Genomic DNA, 23,865 nt, shown 5'->3' on the forward strand with positions numbered 1-23,865 from the left:
GTTTCCAGTTAATACAATTATAGCATGAACAATAGACAATTATCATGAACAAGGAAATATAATAATAACCATTTTATTATTGCCTCTAGGGCATATTTCCAACACTCCCTCCTCCCTTCCTCTACAAGTTTGTAATTAGGTATAGAAATAGTTTTAGTAATAGAAAGTTTTAGTAATAGAAAATTTTAGTAAAATAATTAGGTATAGAAATAGTTTGTAATTTTAGTAATATAAAAAAAATTAGTAATAGAAAATTTTAGTACACAGAATCTTACTAAAATTTTAGTAATAGAAAACTAGTGAATAGGCATTTGATGATTTAATTAAATTTTACTATAGAACTGGTTTATTTTTAGTAAGAAAATTAATATAACTAGTTTATTTTTAGTAAGTGCTTAGTTGAACTAGTTGAATTTATGTCATTATCACTTTGTCATCAAAGAATGCTATATGAGATTTGATGATCTAATTAAAATTTTACTCGGTGGAATATGCAGGCTTTGTAGAGTCGTGTATCCTTGGAGTGGTCGTCATCCGAGCTACCTCTCGGTGTTGAATACACCCGAGTCGGTGAGCTAAAAGTCCACATCCTCCTTCTCTACTCCTCGGTGTTGAATACAGTAGAACTAGGGTATTTAGTTATGCTTCTTAACCAAATGAAATGTTCGGGTTATAAGATATATTGAAATTTTCGGGTGCGAATGCTTATGATAACTGATTCGGATATATGAGAGAAGGGACATCTTTGTATCACAAGGAAAATCCGAGTGGCCTATGTTTTGCCGGAGTGTTGATTCATTTCCGTTCCGGCAAATTTCAGGCGCTCGATATGTCCTATTTTAGCAAAGGTCATGCCGGATTTTTCCATGAATTTAAGCATGACTTGTGCTAGAATATGTACGAAATATCGAGTGCCCCGGATTTCCTAGAAAGAGAATTAATCGACATTTCGAGTTGACTTTAAGTCTATTGGGGCTCCATACATGACAGTCAAAAAATCGGTGAGGGAGAGTCTCCACCATATATGAGAGAAGAAGAATGCCGACTGTTGTCGTGGGGGTCGCTTCTCCTTCTTCTCTTTGTGCTAGACCTTTGTTATGCACTAGGGGAAGAAGGAGTAGCGACCACCATCGACGGTCGAAAAATCGGTGAGGGAGTGTCCACCATATATGAGAGAAGAAGAATGCCGACTGTTGTCGTGGGGGTCGCTTCTCTTTCTTTTCCTTGTGCTAGATATAGAGAGTTCACTTGAGGATCGAGTATGGTTTCAGTACTATGGAAACTATGAAGGTATAGAGAGTTCACTTGAGGACCGAGTATGGTTATATTTTTACCATAAAATTATACAATGCAGACACCTACACCTATTTTGAATGCAAAAATTGGAGAGCACTATGCAAGGCTTATGCATTTGAGCCTGATATGCTTATCACCTTTGATATTTGTCCGGAAGATGAAGTTGAAGGTAATATCGACATCTGGGTCGATGTGCATACGCCTCTAGTTCTACCATTATGTGAGTTTCTCAACCATATTTATGTCTTGGATATTGTTTATTCAAAAATAGTTGACAACTAATTTCTATTGACAGCTTATTTTCATTCAAGCAAACATGTCCGGTGCTTGGTAGACATGACCTACTACTGTCCTGGGGCTGAACTAAACTACGAGGAGATAAGTCATTATGTTTCATGGCTTGAGGATCTTGATATTGTGAAGAGAGATTATTTTCCTGGACTTCAAAATAGTACTCAAAACGCGCGACCACTAGCATGCGTATTGAACTACGGTCACATCTATTTAGGAAATATGGTAAGATTTTTACTATTTATTCTCAGTGCATCTTTTGCATACATTATTTTTTAAGCTAAACTTCATTGCTAAGTATGTTACTACGATGTTCTTCAACGGGGACTCCCGATGATAGTTGTGCCTCAATGGATCGAGCATAATGGTCGCATGACAATGGTTAGCTTACCGCCAAGACATCCTACATTGCACTTTCGTGCATTTAAGATTTCTCGAAGCGAGCAAGTCTTAATGGTCAAAGACTGAAGCAAAATTGTGAAGGAGCGAAGCAGAGAAGTACTAGGGGGCAGCAATCAGAAGCGCGGCCCATAATTAGGAGACATGTTCATCTACATGCTCCAATATGATGAAGCAGGAGTGCTACACATGTTCTATGCTATTTTACCTGAGAGAGAGCAGCAGAAGTGATTAGATAGCTAGGATGAGTTTGAAGATGATGATGTATGCTATACTATGACTATGATGATTAAATAGCTAGGGTTGATGGTAATGACTATGATTATTATTATTAGCTAGTGTTGGTGGTGATTAGATAACTACACTATGACTATGATGATTAAATAGTGTTGGTGGTATTGACTATGATGATTATTAGCTAGCGTTGTTGGTGATGATATGATGCAAATATATATATATATTAATATGATGATGATGATGATGATGAGTTATTATATCATTGGGTGAAAGAACCGCAGATTAGTTATCCCATTCACTTGAAACTAATCCGCGGTTCTTTCACCTAGTGATTTAATAATTTATTATAATGTACAAACAATCTCTAAATTGCTACTGTATGAAAACTTGTATAAAGGTGTATGAATACGACATGAAAAAAATAGAATACGAAATAATAGTAGTAGCGCGGGCAGTGAGACGCACTACTAGTAATTGCCAGTAGCGCGTTTTGCAGGAAGCGCTGCTACTAAGTAGATATAGCAGCAGCGCGGATGAACAAACGCTACTGCTAACCTTTAGCTGTAGCGCCGTAGCAGTAGCGCGGTCACCCGTGCTACTGCTAGGCTTTTCCCTAGTAGTGGGAGATCATCAATTATCTCTCCCATTGCTTGTCGTAAAGAAATATCTTTTTCGTTGCAACGCACGGGCATATGTGCTACTAAAGTCAATTGGTGGTGTGTGTTTTTCTGTATCATTGATGGTCCGCATTTTTTTGAATTCATTTCAGGCCTTCTGGTGATGTGCGTTCAGTGGGAGAAAACGTTTTCGTCAACTACGAAGGTGTATGTGGTAATTTTGTCAATCTCAAGATGTTGTTTCGGTTCAGTTTGTTGAAGGTGCTCATAGGAGTAGGCTGAACGTGTGTACCTTCATAGAGGTGGGTAACGAACCCGATGGCCTTTTTTCAAGAGAAAAGAAAAAAAAGACGCGAATATCCGGCAAACGTTCGCCCGGAGAGAGTTGCCGGCGTTTGGTACGGGCTCGCCGCGCAGGAAAGGGAGAATGAGTTGCCTGTGGATGCAGTGTGATTTTATTTTGCACGGGGCATCCATTTGATGTTCGCTGGGAGCTGCTTCCCCGCGAACGTTCGACCGTTACTCACAGTACATTTTTTTTCAAAAAAAAAGAGTACTCGTACTCCACTAGTGTAGTGCGATCTTCGCGGAACCCGTCCGGAAGGGAAGCCATCGGCACAGCGGGACGTGCCGCGTCGCGTGCGCATCGCCGTCGCGCCCCCCACACCGGGTCGACCACCCAACCCATCCATCCGTCCGTCGACGCAAAACAAGACAAAGACAAAACAAATCCATCCCGATCGGTCGACCGATCCCCTCCCACTCCTCTTCCCCTCCCCTCGGGCAGCCCAGTCGTCGTCGCGACCGAGGACCAGACACCAGACGCGGGCGGGGAGCTCGAGGCGGCCTGCGGGACAGCAGCATCGGCGGCGGCGAGTCGGGGCAGGGCCAGCAGCGATGGGGTTCGTCTCCTTCGTCGGGAGGGTGCTCTTCGCCTCCGTCTTCCTCCTCTCCGCCTACCAAGAGTACGTGCGCGCGCACCCCCTTCTTCCCCCTCTCGCCCCGCCAGATCTCGGCCCTGCCGCCTCCCGGGGACGCCCGCGCGGGCCTCCGGCGGAGCTAGGCCCCGCGCTCCTCTTCGTTGGCGCCTGCGCTTGGGAGAATCGAGGGCTGGTTCGCGCGGACGCGGCGCCGTGCCGAGATCCGGCCGGGCGGTGCATCCCGTCGCGGTAGATCTGGGCGGTGTAGGGTAGATGTCGGCCCGCCGTGGTAAATCCTAGAGGTGGCGACACGCCGGGGAGCACGCATGTTGCCTGCTTGCTGATGAGGGTTTCGGATCAGGCTGGCGGTCCATTTCATCATGCGGATAGCGTAGCGGGTAGAAGCGCGCGGATCCCGTGGTGGCCCCATCTGCTCCGGTTACTCCCAAGTCTAGCGTCTCGCCGTGAACGCCATCCGGGCTCATCTTTTACTAGCTAGCTGGCGTTGCTTTGCTGGCATTTTGGTTCGATACCAAGGGCTACGGTGCATTTGGATGCCAAATTCTCCATGGTACTAGCACAACAATGGACTCAATGGTGCATAGCTAGCTAGCTATAACTTCATCCTGCTGGCCTGCCTTTGTTGGGCGTTGGGCCGTTGGTTCTCATTTAACCCCATTTTACTGGCATACCTGCAGAATTGTTTCCATATCAGGGGCCATGTCAATTGTCATTGTTTGAATTTCATTTTTTATCTGGTAGTAGTAGTAGTAGTAGTAGTACAGGAAGTGCTGTGTTGCTTCTTATGCTAGTCCTGTTATGCTTCCGAGTTGGCTGTACAGGCCCAGTATCGCTTCCTAGTCGCTAAATTTCTGGTTCGTTCTTCCAATGTACATGCAGGTTCAGTGAGTTTGGAACGGATGGAGGACCAGCAGCAAAGTCTCTGAAGCCCAAGTTCAACCTGTTTGTCAAGCAGGTGTCCGCCGGCATTGGGATGGCGGTGCCACACATTGACGTATGGATATTTTCTGGTTGATTGCCCCATTGTACATCATTGTTTCCTTTTTAAGGATCCATTCACCTAGTTCCTGTTTTTTATGGCTTTTGTTCTGTTTGTTTGCAGATCAAGTCTGTCATTGCCTTTACCATGTTTCTTAAAGCCTTTGGTGGTCTCCTTTTCATCATCAGCAGCTCGTTCGGAGCGCTCGTACTGGTGTGTACTCTTCTTCTGCATGCACTATCAAGAATTATTGTATCTTGAGGCGGGTATCAAGATGCATACTGTTGTGGTTGCCATTAAATGTAAACTTGCAGCACCATGTCTTCTCAAACTAATAAAAAGGAAGTACGGTTGCCATGCCATTTAGGTAGTTTTAAAAAACTTTTAGTGTGTCCATGTCACAGGCTGTAAAATGCCAAATCTGGCATTGTTGCTGCTTTGATGTTTGATCTTCATACGTTTTGCTTCTGCAATATCCTGTTGTAGCATCTGACAGTGGAATGCTTTAACACTAACCTTCCTGAAAGATTCCAGATGTGGTGGCAGGTTATTCTTTTTGTTTAACCACTTGATAGGCTCATGTCTGTTGAGTTTGTGCAACTGATTTGCTGTAGTCCAAAGTTATGTGTTTATGTTTATATTTATTGTTTGCATTGTTATCTATATCTGACAATGCAACAGTTCTTTGAGACATCAATCCATGATAACTGGGCATATCTGTTTATGCTTATATATAAAGAAACCAAATATATATTCTGTCTTATTATATGGAACCAATTATATTTAATCCATGTTAAAATGATTGTGCATTTATTATGTTGGTTTTGCAGTTGCTCTTTCTCCCCCGTTACATTTCTTAATTTCCTTTTTGGAACAAATGGAAATACTGATGCGGCTCACTTGTGCAGCTTGTTTACTTGGCATTCATAACCCCTGTCGTGTACGACTTCTACAACTACGAGATGGAGTCCCAGCAATTTGCCAAGCTCTTCACCATGTTTTCACAGGTTTGTTACACAAAATCTCGCTCAGCGAAAAGCTTCACCTTCTTTGAACAGTTCCATCAGTAGCTGTCATCAGGTGTTCTAACTCAGATTCCTCTCTCTCTCTGCTCAGAACCTGGCCCTCTTCGGCGCGCTGCTCTTCTTCCTGGGAATGAAGAACTCCATCCCAAGGAGGCACTCCAAGAGAAGGACCGCAAAGGCTAAGACAACCTGAAGCCAGTAAGGGGATTGTGATAGGAGGGGAAGCTATCAATATGGAAACTCGTCGTGTTTTACGCATACTTTTGGAGCAGTACATGTCCCGCTTTTTGCCCATAGGATTCGTGAGCTGGGGACCTGCAGAATTCGATATGTAGGAGTTTTAAGCCGTCTTGCTCAGTTCTGTTTTTCGGTTTTATCGCGGTGGGTTTTATGCCTTGGTATGGTAGTCTTGTGTTTTGCTACAGAAGAAAACTGCTTGTCTCCATTCAGGATCAAAGGATACATTCTTGGCTGCCGTTGATTTCGAGCGTGTCCTTCATTGATCCCTAAATGCGGAGATGTTTTTTTATTTGGTGGGGAAAATGCACAGATGTTTTGTGTTTTAATAATTTCTTATTAGTCATAATAAACTTGATAAAGAGATGTATTCATCAAGGCAAATTTAGTGTTTTTGTATGTGGTTGATCCATTCCACAGGATTTTTTGAGGGAATTCCATGGGAATATGGGGATATATCTTATTATCTTAAGTAGTATAGTAGTCTTTTTTCTCGGCCAAACTGTTAAAAAAAGTCGCACTGAGCGAGAAGTCGGGGCCTAGAGGTGTATCACTAATTATAACAAACAGCATCATATTCATATGAGTAAGTAAACCATATCGAGTAAGGATTCTAAAAACATGGGAACAGAAAAACCGTAGGATTGGCATGCCATGCACATCTCAATCCTACATGATTTTGGTTTGTTTGATTGTATCATAGGAAAAACAAAGGATTCTTTAAAAAAGGTTTGAGTGGATGCTAGAAATCCTATGGGAAATGGTACAAGAAATTCGTAGGAAAATTCCTATGGGATTTGAACGTATTTATCAAACAACAGGCATAGGAAAAATTCCTAAAAATTCTAATCCTCAAAAGTTCCTATGAAAAATCCTTTGAATCAAAGGAGCCCTCAGTTTAGTTTGAAATCCTTGACTCGAAAAGGCAAGGACAAAACAAGATTTTCATTCTAAAACCTAGTTTTGGAGTTGTGGACATGTTGTGCTCAAACTCATTTTATGAAAATAGATGTTGAATTAGTGACAAGGGTTAAATAAATGGTAAAATAAACAATAGTCGGTTAGATAAGCTGGGTTATCATAATCTACCACAATACCAAACGCAACTCAGGCAAGGCCTATGCATGGTGTTATTCTTCATATAAATATAGTACTTCTATATCGGTGGCATGAAAAACCTTTTTTTTTACCAGAAAACAGTAAGGAAAATCCTTACCGCATGTCGTTTTCGTTATAATGAATTCAGAGAGTTGTGTTACATGTGCATGAAAGACCACTTGAAAAACGTAAATTAATTTTTCCGGTCTAGAAGCAAACAGAGCATCCCAAACGAAAAGAGCAACACACCAAGCACCTAACACATTTGCCGCGACGACTCCAAGATGACGACGTTGTACTTACAAACTACTCGTATTTCACAAGGCCGGCAAATGTCGTATCTTGTCCTATGATTCCAAACAAATTCAAATAGCCGAGAAAATGGGGTCGAATTTGGATTCAAACCGAATGTCCACCCCCAACGCAATAGGAGAGCCAAGGAAAATCACGTTCGATAACGAGCTCCGTTCGATGTCGATCGGACGGCCGACGTTACCTCCTCCCGCCCCCAAACCCGCGGGGAGCACAGCCAAGCCCCGCTCCGCCCTGCTCCGCCGCGAAGAGCCGCCGCCTTCAACTCCGGCGCCCCCTTCCGCCGCGGCCGCCCGTCCGGGCCTCCAGCCTCCGCCGACGACCAGATGGTAAGCTCCGCCACCCCTTCCCCCCCTCTCCGGCTCGCGCGAATCCGGCGGGCCCGATTCGCGCCGCGGGCTAAACCCCTCCCGAGAAACCCTAGCGAGTTGCTGCTCACGCTTGTGCTCGCAGGATTACCTCAAGACGGTGGTGCCGTCGCAGCTCCTGGCCGAGCGCGGCTCCAACCTCGTCGTCATCAACCCAGGTGCGCCCCGCCCCGCCCCGCGGGAGGGAAATCCCCCAATCCCCCGCCTAAATCGCTCGCCCGTTTCTAGATGCGCATTTTCCTTCGCCTGTTTGTTCCGACGATTCACGCCTGCTGGAATCCAAATTGGTTGTGAAAAACAACGTGTGTAGTTAGTTCGAGCAAATTTCGAGAAGCTCAAAGCGCCCAGTGAAACGCATAATGTGAATCAGAAGGTTGATTTTGTACGATATACTACTGCTGAGGTTCTAGAACTGGTGATGAAGCAGGATTGTTGGTGATTTTTGCCTTGGGACACGTTGTCACCTGACCGAGGGCCCTTCCTTTTTGCAGGCTCTATGAATGTGCGCATGGGGTTCGCTAGTCAGGACGTGCCGTTCAATATACCGCACTGCATTGCCCGGCACAAGAACGATGCGCCGAAGCTGTCGGTGCGAGACCAGGTGATGCAAATGCAGGGGTGGTTCGCCTTTACTGTACTGGCATTGGAACATAATCGATGTAATCTCCAGTGTATGACTGTTGTTTTGGTTTGCAGAGGCTCAACTGTCGTGCTGGGTCGACGCACAACGCAGAGCGGGAGAGGGCGTATGATATTGTAAAGATCTACTTCTCGCAATTACATTTGGATCATGTGTGCGGCTCGAACTAATCACGCCTGACTCTTGCAGATCGCTTCAATGCTCAAAATCCCATTTTTGGGTGAAGTATCGCCTTCAGAGAACCAACCATTACCTCCTAAGGTACCGTGTACAGTCTATGTGATGAATACTTTGCATACCTGTTTTTTTTTTTGTGACGGTAGGATATATAACCTTTTGTCACCCAGCTTAAGCTTTTTTTTTCATATTATAACTGGGAAAAGTACCATCTCCTTGAAGTTCCATAGTAATGTCCAACTAGTCTAGAGTATGGGCAATGCATTTATCTTTTCCTACACATTGGTTACTTATCAATGGTTATTCTTATGCTTCTCAAGGAGTTATTTGGTCTGTCTATCTGGTTGCATGCTATACTTGGGCATTAAAGGAGAACTAGCTACTTAGAGTAAGTTACCGGTGAAACAGTGGCCATATGCTACATCTCACTAAATTAGTTGTTTTATTTTAGGTTGCCGAAATTATTTGATCTGTAGTACGCTGCATTATGATAATATTCTGATAATGATCCAGTTCACTACGGGACATACAGCGAGTGGGAGGAAAGGAACTTTGGGACTTGTTTTCCCTATGGCTTAAGCTTTATCTTTAATCCTAGTAAGCTCAAGCCAGGGACAACATAATAGAACATAGCTTGAGCTTATTTGATAAGCTTTGGACATTGAGGCTTATAAGCCGAGTTTACCTAGGGTTCAGGGCTTAAACTATTACCTAGTTGGTTGTCCTTACATAATTTATAAAGTATGTGACATGCATTTACATGTGAATATTCTAAATTTGTAGTAATATGAACTCATTAGTTCATCTCTTCCAAATTTATAGAATTATGTTGGAATTATATATTGCCAAGTTCGAAAATTGTTGCCATTTCTTGCAATCTTACAAATCCTTATTTCAACAACTATGCCTGTTTGATGTGTGCAATATAGATCTATTATATGATTTGGCATCAATTTCCTTTTGTTTAGAAAGGTCAAATCATGGTCTCTGTTTGCTGATTTTGTTATATTGACCACTTTAGATGGGACGTCTTGATGGTCTTTCTTCACAGCAAAACAAAGATGATAGTATACTCACATGGACAGATGTGATGGATAAAAGCATCAAGGCATCCACGTCAATTGGTACTTTCTGATCTTTTGGTTCTTTAACTGAAGTACCTTTTTATTTCCCCCCCTTTCAATTTTGGAATCTTCTGTTGTTAATAAAATGTTACAGTGTACTTATGTTTTGGAGGCATTTTTGATTTTTTTAAAGAAGGAAACTGTAATTCTTTTTGGTATGACTTACATGTAACACCTGTCCTCAGTTAGTATGGGCCTGTGTCACTCATGTGCATGGTTGTGGTTGATTTTGTACCACATCAGATTTTTCATGCGTTTGAACTGTATATATACAAAAAAGGAACGAGTCTAAATCAGCATTAACCTATTTTTTGCGAATCAAGGACAAAAGCCTAAGTGAGTTGTTATGTTTGTCTGTGCCTATGTGGTGTTGGCGCTTTGGTCTACACCTTGGATGTTACATTATGACACAATGATTTTGTGTGTGTGCTGGAGCTAGCTAGCTCTGAAGCCTAGAGGACTGAAATTCTTATGTCAGGTTAGCTATTGCTTTGGTACGAGATCCACATATTTTTTGTCCCATCTCTTCTTACATACGGCATGTACCCATCAGAACGACATCCCATCAATCACTCTGTTTTGTTTAGCTGCTTCAGATTGTTCGGTGAGGCGTCACACAGTTTTAGTGGAATTGTTGGAGTTATATCATGGATTATTTTCTGACTGTTTGTCCCTATAATCAGAGTTACTTAGTTATGCTCAGTTCTTTGGATTATTAAGTATTGACAGTAGGTTCAAAGAGCAGTTCTACAGCATATTAAGTAGCATATATTTCAGAGCATTTTATAATATCAAAATATTGATGATCCCTCAAATTCGCCAGAAAGGTCAGTAAACAGTGACGCCGATGAAGATCCTTCACAAAGCACATCTGATCATGGTAACAAGCCCAACTCCGAAGAAAGCAAGTACAAGGAAATGATATTTGGAGAGGATGCTTTGAAAATCCTTCCTTCTGCACCATACTGTTTGGGTCGCCCGATCAGGAGAGGCCATTTTAATATTTCTCAGAATTATTCGTTACATCAGGTACGCCTCTAGATTCCGTATGATCCTCATCTTAAAGAATCATTTAGTTATAGTAATGCCCCTCTTGGTATGTATTAAACAACTTTGCCCTTTAAATGGGAAGTTCAGTTTGAGTTCATTGGCTGAGACTTTCCATTGTTACACTGTCAGTTCTATGAATATCTAGTAGGGGTGTATTTATTTGGCTCCACTGTAATCAGTATGGGGAATGATATTTCTTGCAGCATTGTTTATCAAGGGAAAAAATGTTTTGAATCAGATTTGTGCCAGGATTTTGGTCAATCCAGTTGCAAATATTTACTGAAATTTATGGAAAACAGTAGGCGAGAGGTCTACAGAAATGTACTGAAGAAGGCTTTAACCCAATCTCTTCCATCTGAAACAATTAGTAGGAACACGTTGAAATTCTGCCTATTTGTTTGCGCGCAAATGTTCCATCAGCCAATCCTAAACAGATCTTCATGAAAAAGCTCCCGCTGCACCTTGCATACACTGTATTTTGCAGCTACTTCACTGGTAAAACATAAAATTGAGCAGTTTATTCTGCCGGTAAGGCAGTTATTAAGTTTTAAATATAAAGTCTTGTGTCTAATATTTTAGAGTATCTATATTAGCTTAATGGAATTGAACCATGAAGTCCTTATGCTAACACTGTGGAGCTTGGGTTCAAAGCTAAGAACTAAAATTGTTCCATATTACCTGTTATTCTTTGCCTTGATGGTTTATTTTTTTTACTGCATTTGTTTGCTGCCAGTGACGAACCGTAAAGAAAGACTAAGAATTAGGTCATGAGTTGAAACCCTGGCCTACATATTAGAATATTTACATTAAAAACACAGCTGGATTATTTTTCTTGGTTGAAATTGATGGTATCTGGTGCAGAAATTGTTGGAGAAGAGATGATGCACATGATAACCCTCTGTTTCTAACTGGTTACCAAACCTATGTGCGTGCATACCATTTTTCCTTATATATAGCATCATAATGGTAGATGATTTGGAAAAGCAAATATTGGCTATTGCAGGTTTTAGAAGATTTGCGCACTATTTGGAACTGGATGCTGACGGAGAAGTTGCATATCAACCCAAAGGACAGACATCTATATTCTGCAATTCTTGTTCTTGGGGAAACATTTGACAACCGAGGTATTTCTCTTTTCATGTAATACTATCTGTGATATGTAGACGTATGTCATGTAGTGCTGCTCACATGTGCCGCCGCAAGGATGAGTATCCTTTAGGGCTGGTGGCATGATCCTCAGGTGGAGCAGGATATCCTTAGTAATAATTAGGTAGTTAGTTTTTAAGTTTGTTCGCTTGCCTTATCCTTGACATTTGCTCAAGCTTTCCTCATCTCTGAAACCTATATACTCCCTCCGTTCCTTTATCTAAGGTGTATATTTTTGGGCACGGTGACCAAGGCAACAAATTATAGATACATTAGTACAAAATTACCCTTGTCAAATTTGTTGATTTCTAGCAAGTAAATCAATTAGGCTTTGAAAGAAATCATCATATTGAAGGACATTAGTTCAATCCCAGGGCTGTCCGATTGTCATCTTGGCAACTCCGAAGTCAAAAGCACCTAAGAAACTCAGGCACGGTGCTGTAGAACGGCTGTAGCAGCAGCATACTCTTCACATGCCCCCTGCTGGAGCAGTATTAGTTGAGAAGATGAAATAAAAGTAATTAGTCTCCTTGTTAGTTGGGTTTTATTCCTTATAGATATAGTCCATGCATTAGGGCATGTACACAGCCGTAGCTGACTTTCACTCACAGGCGTTATCGCTGACGTGGAGGAAGGGTGGAAAGTTATCTCTTCACGGAAACTCAGGCTCTATAGTGGCGAAAGCCCTGACTCTAAAGAGGCGAAAGCCGAAGAGTCGACCCCAATACCACTGAACGTTATTGTCCCTTAGTATTGACTCTTCGTGTAAATGGCTTAAGAGATAACCCATTGCCTAAGATGTCTTTGGTGTTGACTTAAGATGACCTGGAAAGGTTGAAGAGTCAGCAGCTGTTCTACCTTTGTATATGCCCTTAGAGATAAGTTCGGTTAGAGATAGAGATCCATTAATTAGGTTTTAGATCAGGTTTGTGAGCCCAAGAAAAGGCATATCATGCAGGTAGAGATCAGTTAAAAATTTGGTTTCAAATCAAGTTTGTCACCCTAGTAAAGGCATATCATGCATTCACTATTCATTATTAATCAAGCATTGAAGATTAAATCTCCCATCTAAAGTTCATCATCCCAATATATTGTCTCTTTCTTCTTAAGTCCCTCTCCTTCATCCATGTCATCTGGCCACCTTCTGCTTGGTAGTTTACACTGATGTGGAACAAAGATCACCTCGTTTTGCTTTACCTGTCAATTTGGACATCAACACTGTAGTTATCCCACATGTACAACAGCAATGAATACCTTTCACTATTATTTTCCCTATAAATTACATGGCACTAAACAACAGTCGCAGGAAAAAATAAATGCAGAAATACCTTGTGTATGTGAAGATCAAGATTCCAGCATTTGACTAGTTGTCAATGCCCATGTTTTCTGCCAATACCGATGTTTATGTGTAATTCCTTTTTTCTAAACTTCTAACAACTCAAATCTGTTCATTCGACATGAATTTCAAATGCTGGGCAGAACACACTTTCTTAGCAACGATAGAAATTTACACCATTAGTTCTTCAATAGATTCTTTCATGAAATCCATGATCCATTACCCCGTTAGTGTAATAGCCTTGAATTGATGATTCATATAGGAAATCTTGAGTACATACTGTTTGCTTTATCTTTTTTCAACATCTTCTACAGTTCCAGTGCAAAGTGCATGTTCTACTGCATAAGGAAGATTTTCTTATTTTTTTAATTGTGATTTTTTAAATATATATCCATCCATCAGAAATGAAGGAGATGCTGTCCATTGTACTTTGCGATTTGGGGTTTAGCACGGCAGTGGTACATCAGGTTCATCCCCATCGTCCATTTAGCATTTACTTTCTATTATGTTTTGAATGCAAGATTTATTTCTCCATTTGCAATTGCTAAGCAAAGTAATTGGACTGTTCATCCCAAAATGGAACGTCTTTCGATAATTTATGTAAGTTTACTCCATGGATGCTGGGATAATTTCCTCAATTCTGAGACTATTGTACTATGCTAACCACTTAAAAGTTGTATTTCCCGAGTGGAGTGCGATCTGGCATAGTGCATGATGCAGTCGCCTTTACGGAATTGCTGTGATGAAGTAATTTTACTCATGGGTTGATGTTTATATTCTTTTTCTTTTTACATAACTACATAATGCTGGCAAGGGGAGTCCGATTGTCAAAACCACTTGCGGTGAAGCAAAACTATTCATTTCAAAAGAGTGAAAATTTTCTGTATATATATGACGAAAGGGAGCTGTACGTTTATTAGTCAATACCACCGTTTCTTTTCATAAGGTGTATTTTCATCTAGAACGGGGATTATGGAGGGCATGCAGCCAAGATAAGGGTAGAGAGAAATTGCCATGCTACAGCTTGACACTGCTTGCCTGGTGCCAACTATTCTGGATTAACACCAGTCCATATTTTGTTAGCAGCTTGGTACCTTAAATCAGGTACTCATGAAACCTTTCATGCTATTGGGTCAATACAAAGAAACGCAAGTCTTTTGCGTTTTCTCAAAAAATATTAATATTTTGCACCTAAAGGCTGGATTTTAACTTTCATGTTTTTAATCTGGTGTGCTGTACACTTGGGAGTTAGCCCATTTCTGGAGTTGTTTTCGTGCTAGTTGCCTTTTTCTAATTTTAGCTTATCTCTACTAATATACTACTATAGTACTATGACAACTAAGTTTAATGTAATATTACTAGTGAGAAACTAGAACTTGATACCTTCATTTTGGGTAATATTATCCACTTTCCAGACTATAGGCTTTTTTTTTGTCTAGAATACCTTTCCAGACTATAGACTTGTAGAGATATAACCAAGCTCTTGTATTTGATGATTTACAAATTGAAACATGAAGAGAATTGAGCTTCCTTATTTACTCTGCTTATGTTAATACTTAATTAGGAAGCTCTAGCTGCGGCATTTGGGAATGGTTTGTCGACAGCTTGTGTGGTCAACATTGGTGCTCAAGTTACACAAGTAGTTTGTGTTGAGGTAATAACCTTAGTACTTCTATATTTCTTTGAAACCACCACGAAATTTAGATATCATCATATTAATGTATGGTCTTTTTGCAGGATGGAGTAGCTTTGCCCCACACAGCTTTGGCGCTCCCATATGGTGGAGACGTATGTTCTCAACTGTTCTCTTTAACGTAGACAAGATATTTCCGTTACTTGAGCAATCTGTTGTTCATGGTCATTATATCTGTATAATTTGGTTACATGGTAGAAATCTGTGATTCTATTTTTTCAAGTTATTATCTACTATCATGCACCCAGTCCCTTTTTTCTGTCAGAAAAACGAATCTTTGTTAGGTTTCATCTCATGTGACTGTTGTGTACGACTTTGTGTCATGCCACCTTTTCCCAATCGGAAGATATGCATATTTTAGCTCTTTCCTCCTGTTTTTAGTGTAATATCATCTTACAAATACGAGCAACAATCTATTCCTTCTGAGTAGTTTCTCAGTTGAGATTTGGCTGTACTGTGGTTTCGAAAAATTATGCCATTGTCATTGTGAAGAGCAACATCTAGCAATATGCCATTGCAAAGGCATGGAAAGTATCATGACAACCAGAACTCATTGTCAGTGCCACTTGGCACAAGTCGTTTATGGCGGGGGGGGGGGGGGGGGGGGGGGGGGGTGGGGGGGGGCTTTTATCCGTAAGTGGCAATGAGAGGGAGGGAAGGCCCGGAGAGTATATGAGTGTGGGATTTGGCTTTAAAATGAAAATTGGCTGAACCATTACATTGACAGTATTTCCGATGATTTTTGGGCCTTTCTGATGACACTGATCTGCCAAGGACAACTTCAATGGAATATTTCTGTAAATATCAGTCATTGTGATGTCACCTTAGTTATAACATGATTGTCGGATGGTATTATTGTCAGTTATCAAGTGCTCTTTTTTACGGAGGATCTCCCTCGAGGCTACATGCTAGATAGTCTGATGATCATATTCCTACTTTACTTTGTACAACTGCATGACTTGTTTTTATGGCTTTTGAACGTCAATTGCTTGTGCTCTACATTATTATTTTCATTATGTTTCCTTCTGTTACATCCTCTGCCATTTTTATTTTCTTTTGTAGGACATATCCAGATGCCTACTTTGGGTTCAACAACGTCATCGGACATGGCCAAACTTTAAAACCGATCCCATGAAGAAGCCTATAGATATGCTAATGCTGAACAAGATAAAAGAGGGATATAGCCAAATAAGGGTAAGTGGCTTGTTATAAGCTTTACTAAATCTTGAAAGCTCGTATCTGTAAAGGATTTGATTGTTGGACAGTCTGCTTGTGTTTCAGTTTGAATATTCCCTGTGGAAAGCAAGATTTGTGTCCTCTGCGCAAAGTTCATTATAATATTGTTGTATATTGATTAATTTCACCTGAAACTGTATACAAAGAGGATAAATCGCAATAACATATGCATGTGCCTTCGTGCAAATCATTTCTACACATTTTCTCCAGTGCATGGGACTAGAGCACTTCTAGAATCAATACATTCATAACCAGAAACCTTTTCTCTAAATCTCTTTGCGTGTGAGCTCTGCCCTATCTCATCAAAAGATAGTAAATTAGTAGCTGACCTTGTGGAAACATTCATACATGGGGAATAGGAAGATGAATAAACTTGATAACATTGGATATAATTTGCCGATGACATTGGGCATATCCCCTGTTTCTGTTTTATGTTTAAGTCGATGAATCCTCTAGGAAGACAAAGATATCTGGTTTGGAGCTATCCTATTTGCCTAAGTACTGCCCGTGTGCATTTTGTTTTTAGTGTTGCTACCTTTCCATTTTCAGATCCTTCCCTTTTGTTGTCCTCTTAGTCACGAAGAAATACAATCATCTATCAATACAGATGAATTCGTTGTAAACATAAACTTCATATATTTACATATTATATACCAACACAGTTTGTGTGCAAATTGTTGAACAAAATGAAAATGGACAAAAGACAAAACTAGTATACGTAGAAACCAGAAAGAACTGCAGTCTTTCAGTGGATGCTTGAACCCATAACATCCAACCTCCTCCTCTGAACTTTGATTTTCTTAATTCTTAAACTGAAATGATATTTTTTTAGTTGAGGTAGAATGCTTCCCTTGAACTTTTCTAGTATTTTGTTTTCCACAGAGCGGGAGTTACGATGCTGTTTCTGTTGTTCATTCATATGAGCATGAAAAGTCTGTTGGGCATCAGAAGACAAGGCTGTCAGCTCTCAGTGTAATTTTTTTAAACCACTTATTCTCTTCTCCTTTTGTCTGTTTTTTTTGCTGAGGGTGTGTTTCGAAAAAGTGCACGACTGCAGGCACTCTCCCTCCCTCCCTCGCTCCTTCACTCTATTTGTAAAATCTGTAGTGGTGGTTGAGTTGTAGTTGGAGTAGTTATATGTATGCTTAAAGTGTTTCCTGTTAGATCATATATCTACAAATTCATATTTGTTGTGATAAAATAGGTTCCTCCTATGGGGCTTCTTTATCCCCGGCTTCTCATTCCAGAAGAGTTCCCTCCACCTCCCCGACCTTGGTGAGACTTTGTTCTCTACTTTGGTGATTGTGCCCTTTGATACGATGATTTCTTCAGACAAGATATGTGTATGTTTGCAGGTTCCAAGATTGTGATGACATGCTGGAAGATACTTGGCAAACAAACGACGGTCTTTCTGGAAATGGTGGGCTTGGTGCATGGGACAGTTATCAAATGCTTCCCACTAGAGTAAAGAAGTTTGATAATATCGGCCTCGTAGAAGCCATTGTCAGCAGTGTTCTTTCAACAGGTAGTCTCTTTCTTAGTACTGTATCTCGCTTCCCTGAGAGAATCTTTTCTAACAACTTCCTACAACAGGACGTGTTGACCTCCAAAGGAAGCTATTCTGTAGTATTCAGCTGGTAAAGTATCAGTCTCGTTTTTCATATCAGTATTGCTGTATTACGCAAGAAGCAATAGCTGAGAGGAATGATCTTTGCAGGTTGGTGGCGCAGCTTCAACAGCAGGTCTTGCACCAGTTCTTGAACAAAGGTTAATTGTTACCTTATTTTGGCATTATTTAATGGAAGACTACTGGAATAATTGTGCTAATGAATAAAAATGTGCCACCCTATGTAGCAAAAAGTGTGCCAAGCAACTGTTCTGATCCTTTTTTGTATTTACTATTTATTGTTAACATTGTTTGTTGAAAGAATTTTTGTAAGAATGAATAGCACAGAGCTGGTGCAATAAAAATTGCTAATGTGGCTCTTGTGTTTTCGGGAGAAAATACTATGACACTTGAATTTTTTTCAACATAATGTCTTGCAAATCAACAATAAATTTATTGATCAATTTTTTTTTTTCAGGGTTCTTAATACTATTCCATCGAATCAACCCGTTGAGAAGGTTGAGGTATGTCTTCTTGCAAGGATATGCATCTGTATCTTTTTATAAATTAGAATGCACACCCCATTTCTTGAAATTAACATACCTGGATTGATTGTGTGAGGTTTATATCCCAGTTTTACATTATACCGTAATTTAGACTCGTGATTTATTTTTCTTGGCTTAACCTCTCATTTTAAATTCATAGGTATTACAGTCAAGGAGGAATCCATTGTTTATCCCATGGAAAGGTGGAGTGGTAAGTAGTATCTATTTTGAATTTGGCTATCATTTGTTGAAGGTGGTGTGTCTTGCTCATACCTTTATATCTGTCCTTTCTTGTGCTCCAATGTTTCGGGTCCCTAAATCCTACTTTACACGCTCGGACAGATTTTGGGCGTCCTTGATACTACTCGTGATGCTTGGATCCATAGAGAAGATTGGATTAAAAATGGTGTTCATGTTGGGAGTGGCAGAAAATATAAGGATTCCTATTTCCTTCAGTCGCAACTGATGTGTTACTACAATTCATAACAGGTACTCTTATTGCCTGCTCAGTTTCTCCAAATTGTATTAATTATTGCATCTTCATATAGTATCAGCGTGTTAATATGGATATCAGGGTATGTATATTGGATGGTCTGGCCCTTTTTCTGTAAGATGCACACTTAAGAATAAGTTAATGTATAATTGAAGGTCCGGTCCTAAGAGTCTGAATATCAAATGAGCGTTGAAACACGAGAAATGAACTGACCTGCTTTTTTTTCTTCGAAAAATTGAAGCTTTTAGTTGAAATGGTTATCGTGCAAGCTATCTATCTATCTATCTATCTACTGCCAACTCATAAGATGCAGAATTTGCATTTTTTATTTGTCCCGATCTTTGTTATGGTAACAAAGGTGACGAGGTCCTGATCTTTGTTATGGTAACAAGCTATCTAAGACGCTGCATTGCCCGATGAGTCTGAGTATCAAATTAGTGTTGAAACATGAGATATGAATTCATGTGCTTTTTATTCAGCAACTCGAGGCCTTTAGCTGAAATGGTTACTGCCATACCGTGCAAGCTATCTACAGCCAAATCATAAGACACAGAATTTGCATTTTATTTTGCAGGTGGTCTGCAATTGCCGGTGTAATCTCGGATACTTGAGCAATGCTGAACTTCATTCTTGGCGAGGTTGTCGAGGGACATGGAGAAGAGATTTTGATGATGAAGGCCCGCCTCTGTCTACCCTTCCATTCAGAAGAGATTCAGAGATTTAATCCGCAAAAAAAAAAGAGATTCAGAGATTTAGAGGTGCCATGTAAACACATTCTCTATTTTCAGAGTGATTTACTGCCTGTAACTTGTAAATTAGTAAAATACAAAGCCTCGTCAAGCCAGATTATCTAACAGCAGTAGACTTTTCAGCCAGATTAATTATTTGTTCTGAAAAGGCAAATATGTGTACCAGTTTAATTAAGCATCAGCCATTTCCATTTGTACACTTGATCATGTGGTTGAGGGCGCCCGGACTGCCAGAGGCAGCCTGACCAGGTGATCTAGGCTGCCAGTAAGGACTATCTCTCCGAAGCTGAAAGCCCCTGACGCCCTGCTCACATTCATCTCAATCACAACCTCCTGTGTCTCTCCTGGAGCAATGTCGAACCACCCCGGCCGCACGCCGACGACTACCCCGTCCGGCGGTAGGGCGGAGCAGAGGTATCTCTCGGCATTGCTGGCCACATTCGTCACCCTGCGCCGCAGGGTCAGAGACCCTTGCAGCGCAGAGACGGTGATGGACGGCAGGTTGAGGTCCGCTGGAGAATCAAGTGCAGCCTGGCATGTCTCTCCGGTGGCTCCTCGGACATCGTCGGGGCTGAGCTGCGGCAACGAACAGAGGAAGCTGATGTAGTCGTCGAACCCGGACTCGAGAACGAGCCCGGGGTCCATTGCGCCGGCAGGGTTGATGAACCCTGCGCCGCAATCGAATGGTGTCGCCGGCTGCGACATGCCAAGCTCGAAGCCCTCCGCCATGATGGGTCTCCCGCGGTTGTCATGCCTCAACGCGGTGGTCGACAGCGCGGAGGCGATGGCCGACGGCCCCCATGACGGGTGCCGCTGCTTGATAAGCGCCGCGACGCCACCGACGTGCGGCGCCGCCATGCTGGTGCCGGAGATCATCGCGAAATGGTTGCCGGCGAGTATGGGCTCGTTGGCGCTCAGCGTGCTCCAGGCCGCCCATATCTGGTCGCCGGGCGCGAGCACGTCCGGCTTGAGCACGTCCGCGGGCGTGGACTCTGCGTCGGCCAGGTCCGGCCCCCGAGACGAGTACCGTGCCACCACCGGCGCCGCGTCTGTGAACGCCGCGGCTCTCCCTTCCGTGATCGCCGCCGTGGCGAGACCACCGAACATCGTGCACTCTGCGTAGTACGACCACACCAGGTGGGCATCGGCGACGCGGGGGACCATGACGCCGGGGATGGGGAACGGGATGGGCTGCGCGACGAAGTCACCGTACCGAGCATCGGCGAGAAGGACAAAGCCGGCGAGCCCGAGCGCCTCCGCCACGGTGATGACGGCGGCCACCGTCGACCTGCCCTCGTAGAATCCCCGCGAGAACGAGCAGAGGACGACGTTGCCGTGCACCACCCCACCAACGCGCCTCCGCAGCGCCTCCGCGTCCTGGCATTCCTCATCCTCTCCGGCGGCGACAAGCCTGTGCTGTAGCAGGCCACCGCCCGGAGTGGGTGCCGAGAGGCCGAGCCCTGGGACCCGGCGGTTGTTGCCGAGGACCAGCCACGGCGTGTAGGTTCGGCCAGTGGTGCCGGCGGCGACGGCCGTCACCCACGGGCTGTAGGAGGTGACGGATGACTGAGCCGGGCCGCCGTTGCCGGCGGCCTGAGCCACGAACACGCCGGCCCTCCTCGCGAACAGGAGAGCCACGTCGAGCATGCCGAGGAAGGTGACCTTGGTGGGAGGGCGCGCGTCTGGCCCGATGGACAGCACTAGCACGTCCACCTCGTCTTGCACTGCCTATGAATTCAAGAGCAAAAATATCATTTCTTTAAACAAAAATCATACATGTTCCTACTTCTTTGTTTGATTATTACAAGAAAAATGTGCATATCTTTACCTGATCAATGGCAGAAATCAGATCGGCGGTAGTCCCCCCTGCCGGGTACATTGCCTTGTACACAGCTAATCTGAGTATATCGTAGCGAAAACAAAATGTGGTTATTCCAAATGTTTTGGTTAAACTGCAACATTTTAGTGGTGAATAAAATTCAAGTTGCACTTGATATTTATGTAGATTACAGTTCTGATTTTGGCTATATGCATGTCTTACCTTGCATGTGGTGCCATTCCGCTGGCGAAGCCATACATTGCGCCACCGGCAACCACGGGCGCTCCCCTGTTCCCCACGGCAATCGAAGCCACATGGCTACAATAATAATCCACACCACTTATGTTATTGTATTGGTCTCGAGCAATCATGAATGCAAGTTTAACCAAGATGAAGGATTAAAGCAACATCGAAGTCGTTTTTCTTGCACACATTCTTTCCATACCACCAACATTTAGCAGGGTTCAATTATCATAAGGATAACCGAACATAAGATTCAGTTCAATCATAAAAGTCAAGACTCTAAACGCCAGGTCCCACCTAATGTTAATGGGCAATGCACTATGGTGGGCAGGGCTATCTGGCGGGCGCCTGCCGATCACTTCCGACGGTACAATGCCATAAGTGGAAGGCAAATTACTTCACATCGCCTCGAGATAGCCCTGTCCATCGCACTGATCATGTCAAGTTTTCACTTTGACACTTTCAGAAAATGTAGTACACCGCTTTCAGAAAATTCTTGCCATAGCTTTTAGAATTTGAAATTTTCACGATTGTCAAAACTTTCAGAGATTCATATTTTTTGGGACTTCCATATATTTTGAATTTACAGAATTTTGGGACTTCACAAAAGATAAAGAAAAGCTAGTAAGAAGAAACAGAGCGACAAGTGCGTGCGTGTTAGGCCGGGCATTCCTTCAAATCAGAGCTAAACAACCCAACTGAACAGTGAACACTGACTGAACAACACCGCGCATACACATACCTGCCGTGGCCATCGGCGTCGAACGGCGACAGGTCGCGCGAGGTGTCGAGCGGGAGCACGGCCGCGGCGCCGTCCGCGAAGTACCTCGCCGTGACGATCTTGCCGTTGCACGAGCTCCGCGGGAACCGTGGCCCGGCGCTGCAGACACCCGTGCGTGGGGGCTGCCAGGACGGCACGTACGCGAAGCTGGGGTGCGCCGGGTCGACGCCGGTGTCGACGACGCCGACCAGCACGCCCTCCCCGCTACCGCCGCCATCGTGTTTATGCCGCCACACGCGGCCGGGGAGGCCGAGGAGGCGCGGCGTGTAGGTGGTCATGAGCCTGGTCCCCTTGTCCTCCTCCACGGCCGCCACCTCCGGCGCCGCTCTCAGCCTCTCAGCCGCCCGCGAGCCCTCCGCCACATGGACAGCGAAGCCGTTCACGGCGTGGTGGAAGCTGTAGAGCTTGCGGTACTTGCTGCCGCCTGCGCCGGCCATGGCGCGGCGGAGGATGCCGTCGTGGAGACGCGCCCGCTGTCTCCTCATCTTCTTCTTCTCCTGTGCCCGCAGCTCGAGCTCATGGTACCACGTCGCGTTGTCGTGCTGCCGCCGTCGCGGTGCCTTCAGGTGCGGCTCGCCGCGCAGCAGCACGAGGTAGATGGCGTCGGCCGGCAGGTCCCCGCCATGATCATCGACGTCGGCGAGCTTGGCAGCAGCTGCTCTCGCCAACGGTGGTGGCGCAAAGAAGATCACGGTGGCCAAGATGAGGATGAGACCATGGCAGCACGGCCGAGACATTGCAGGTTAATCGCAGGGTAACTGTGCAGGAAGCCTAAAAACTTTGATGCCCGATAGATGGAAAAATGGCAACGGAAGCCAGAGAGAGTGGAGCAAAGATGGCACATTTCCCGCTTCCGTTTTCCAACTTCTGTGTTCTGCCGCGTCATATTTATCTTTTACCAAGTAACCCCATTTATACTTTCTTTTGTATAATATTCGTATCTAGAGTAGTAGCCAGTAATTAACTTTGCTGTATAGTATGCATCTCTTTTGTAGATAAGCAAACAAAATATAAATACATGCACCATATAGTAGTGATGTTTTTCGCACAAAAATACGAATACTCGCTAGATTCCGGTTTGTAAGCCCCCCTCGTATTTTTTCTTTTACAAAATTTTAACTATAAATTTGAGTAGCAAGATATAAGTTACATGTAATGATGTAACACAAAATTATACCTGTGTTAGATTAGTGTTCGAAATAAATTTTCCCAATGTATAGTTTTTGTCGTATAATTTACAAACAACTACAGAAATGGCTTTTGGTGCTCGGGCTACATGGAGCTCATTTTCTCCACAAATTTACAAATATGTTTGAATGATTGTTCTTAGCCCGTTTGATTGTCGAGCCTTCTATAAGTAGCTTCTGATTAAGCTACTCCTTTGGTTAGTACAAGCATGATTCTGAATAGGTTTAGTTGGTTCACAA

At 43.1% G+C, this 23,865-nt stretch overlaps 2 protein-coding genes across 2 annotated transcripts; one reads left to right on the forward strand and one right to left on the reverse strand.

Moving 5' to 3' along the window:
* The first annotated feature begins 3,502 nt into the window (after positions 1–3,502).
* Positions 3,503–19,788, forward strand: LOC123051077 (actin-related protein 9). Its single transcript, XM_044473838.1, has 25 exons — positions 3,503–3,805; positions 4,661–4,775; positions 4,884–4,973; positions 5,247–5,306; positions 5,669–5,767; positions 7,216–7,308; positions 7,886–7,958; positions 8,292–8,401; positions 8,630–8,701; positions 9,639–9,741; positions 10,565–10,770; positions 11,795–11,915; positions 13,676–13,740; positions 14,838–14,927; positions 15,011–15,061; positions 16,029–16,160; positions 17,085–17,174; positions 17,407–17,477; positions 17,558–17,727; positions 17,796–17,839; positions 17,920–17,969; positions 18,287–18,332; positions 18,514–18,564; positions 18,696–18,842; positions 19,421–19,788. The coding sequence occupies exons 1-24, from the start codon at positions 3,738–3,740 to the stop codon at positions 18,837–18,839; spliced, it is 2,214 nt and encodes a 737-aa protein (XP_044329773.1). The 5' UTR covers positions 3,503–3,737; the 3' UTR covers positions 18,840–18,842; positions 19,421–19,788.
* Positions 19,600–23,175, reverse strand: LOC123051076 (subtilisin-like protease SBT2.4). The gene is made up of 4 exons (XM_044473837.1): positions 22,400–23,175; positions 21,637–21,732; positions 21,424–21,493; positions 19,600–21,323 (listed from the first exon to the last, which is right to left on the reverse strand). Exons 1-4 carry the CDS (start codon positions 23,173–23,175, stop codon positions 19,800–19,802), a joined length of 2,466 nt encoding a protein of 821 aa, XP_044329772.1. The 3' UTR covers positions 19,600–19,799.
* Positions 23,176–23,865: the final 690 nt, after the last annotated feature.

This window comes from Triticum aestivum, chromosome 2D, assembly GCF_018294505.1.
Source record: "Triticum aestivum cultivar Chinese Spring chromosome 2D, IWGSC CS RefSeq v2.1, whole genome shotgun sequence".
Classification (NCBI taxonomy): domain Eukaryota; kingdom Viridiplantae; phylum Streptophyta; class Magnoliopsida; order Poales; family Poaceae; genus Triticum; species Triticum aestivum.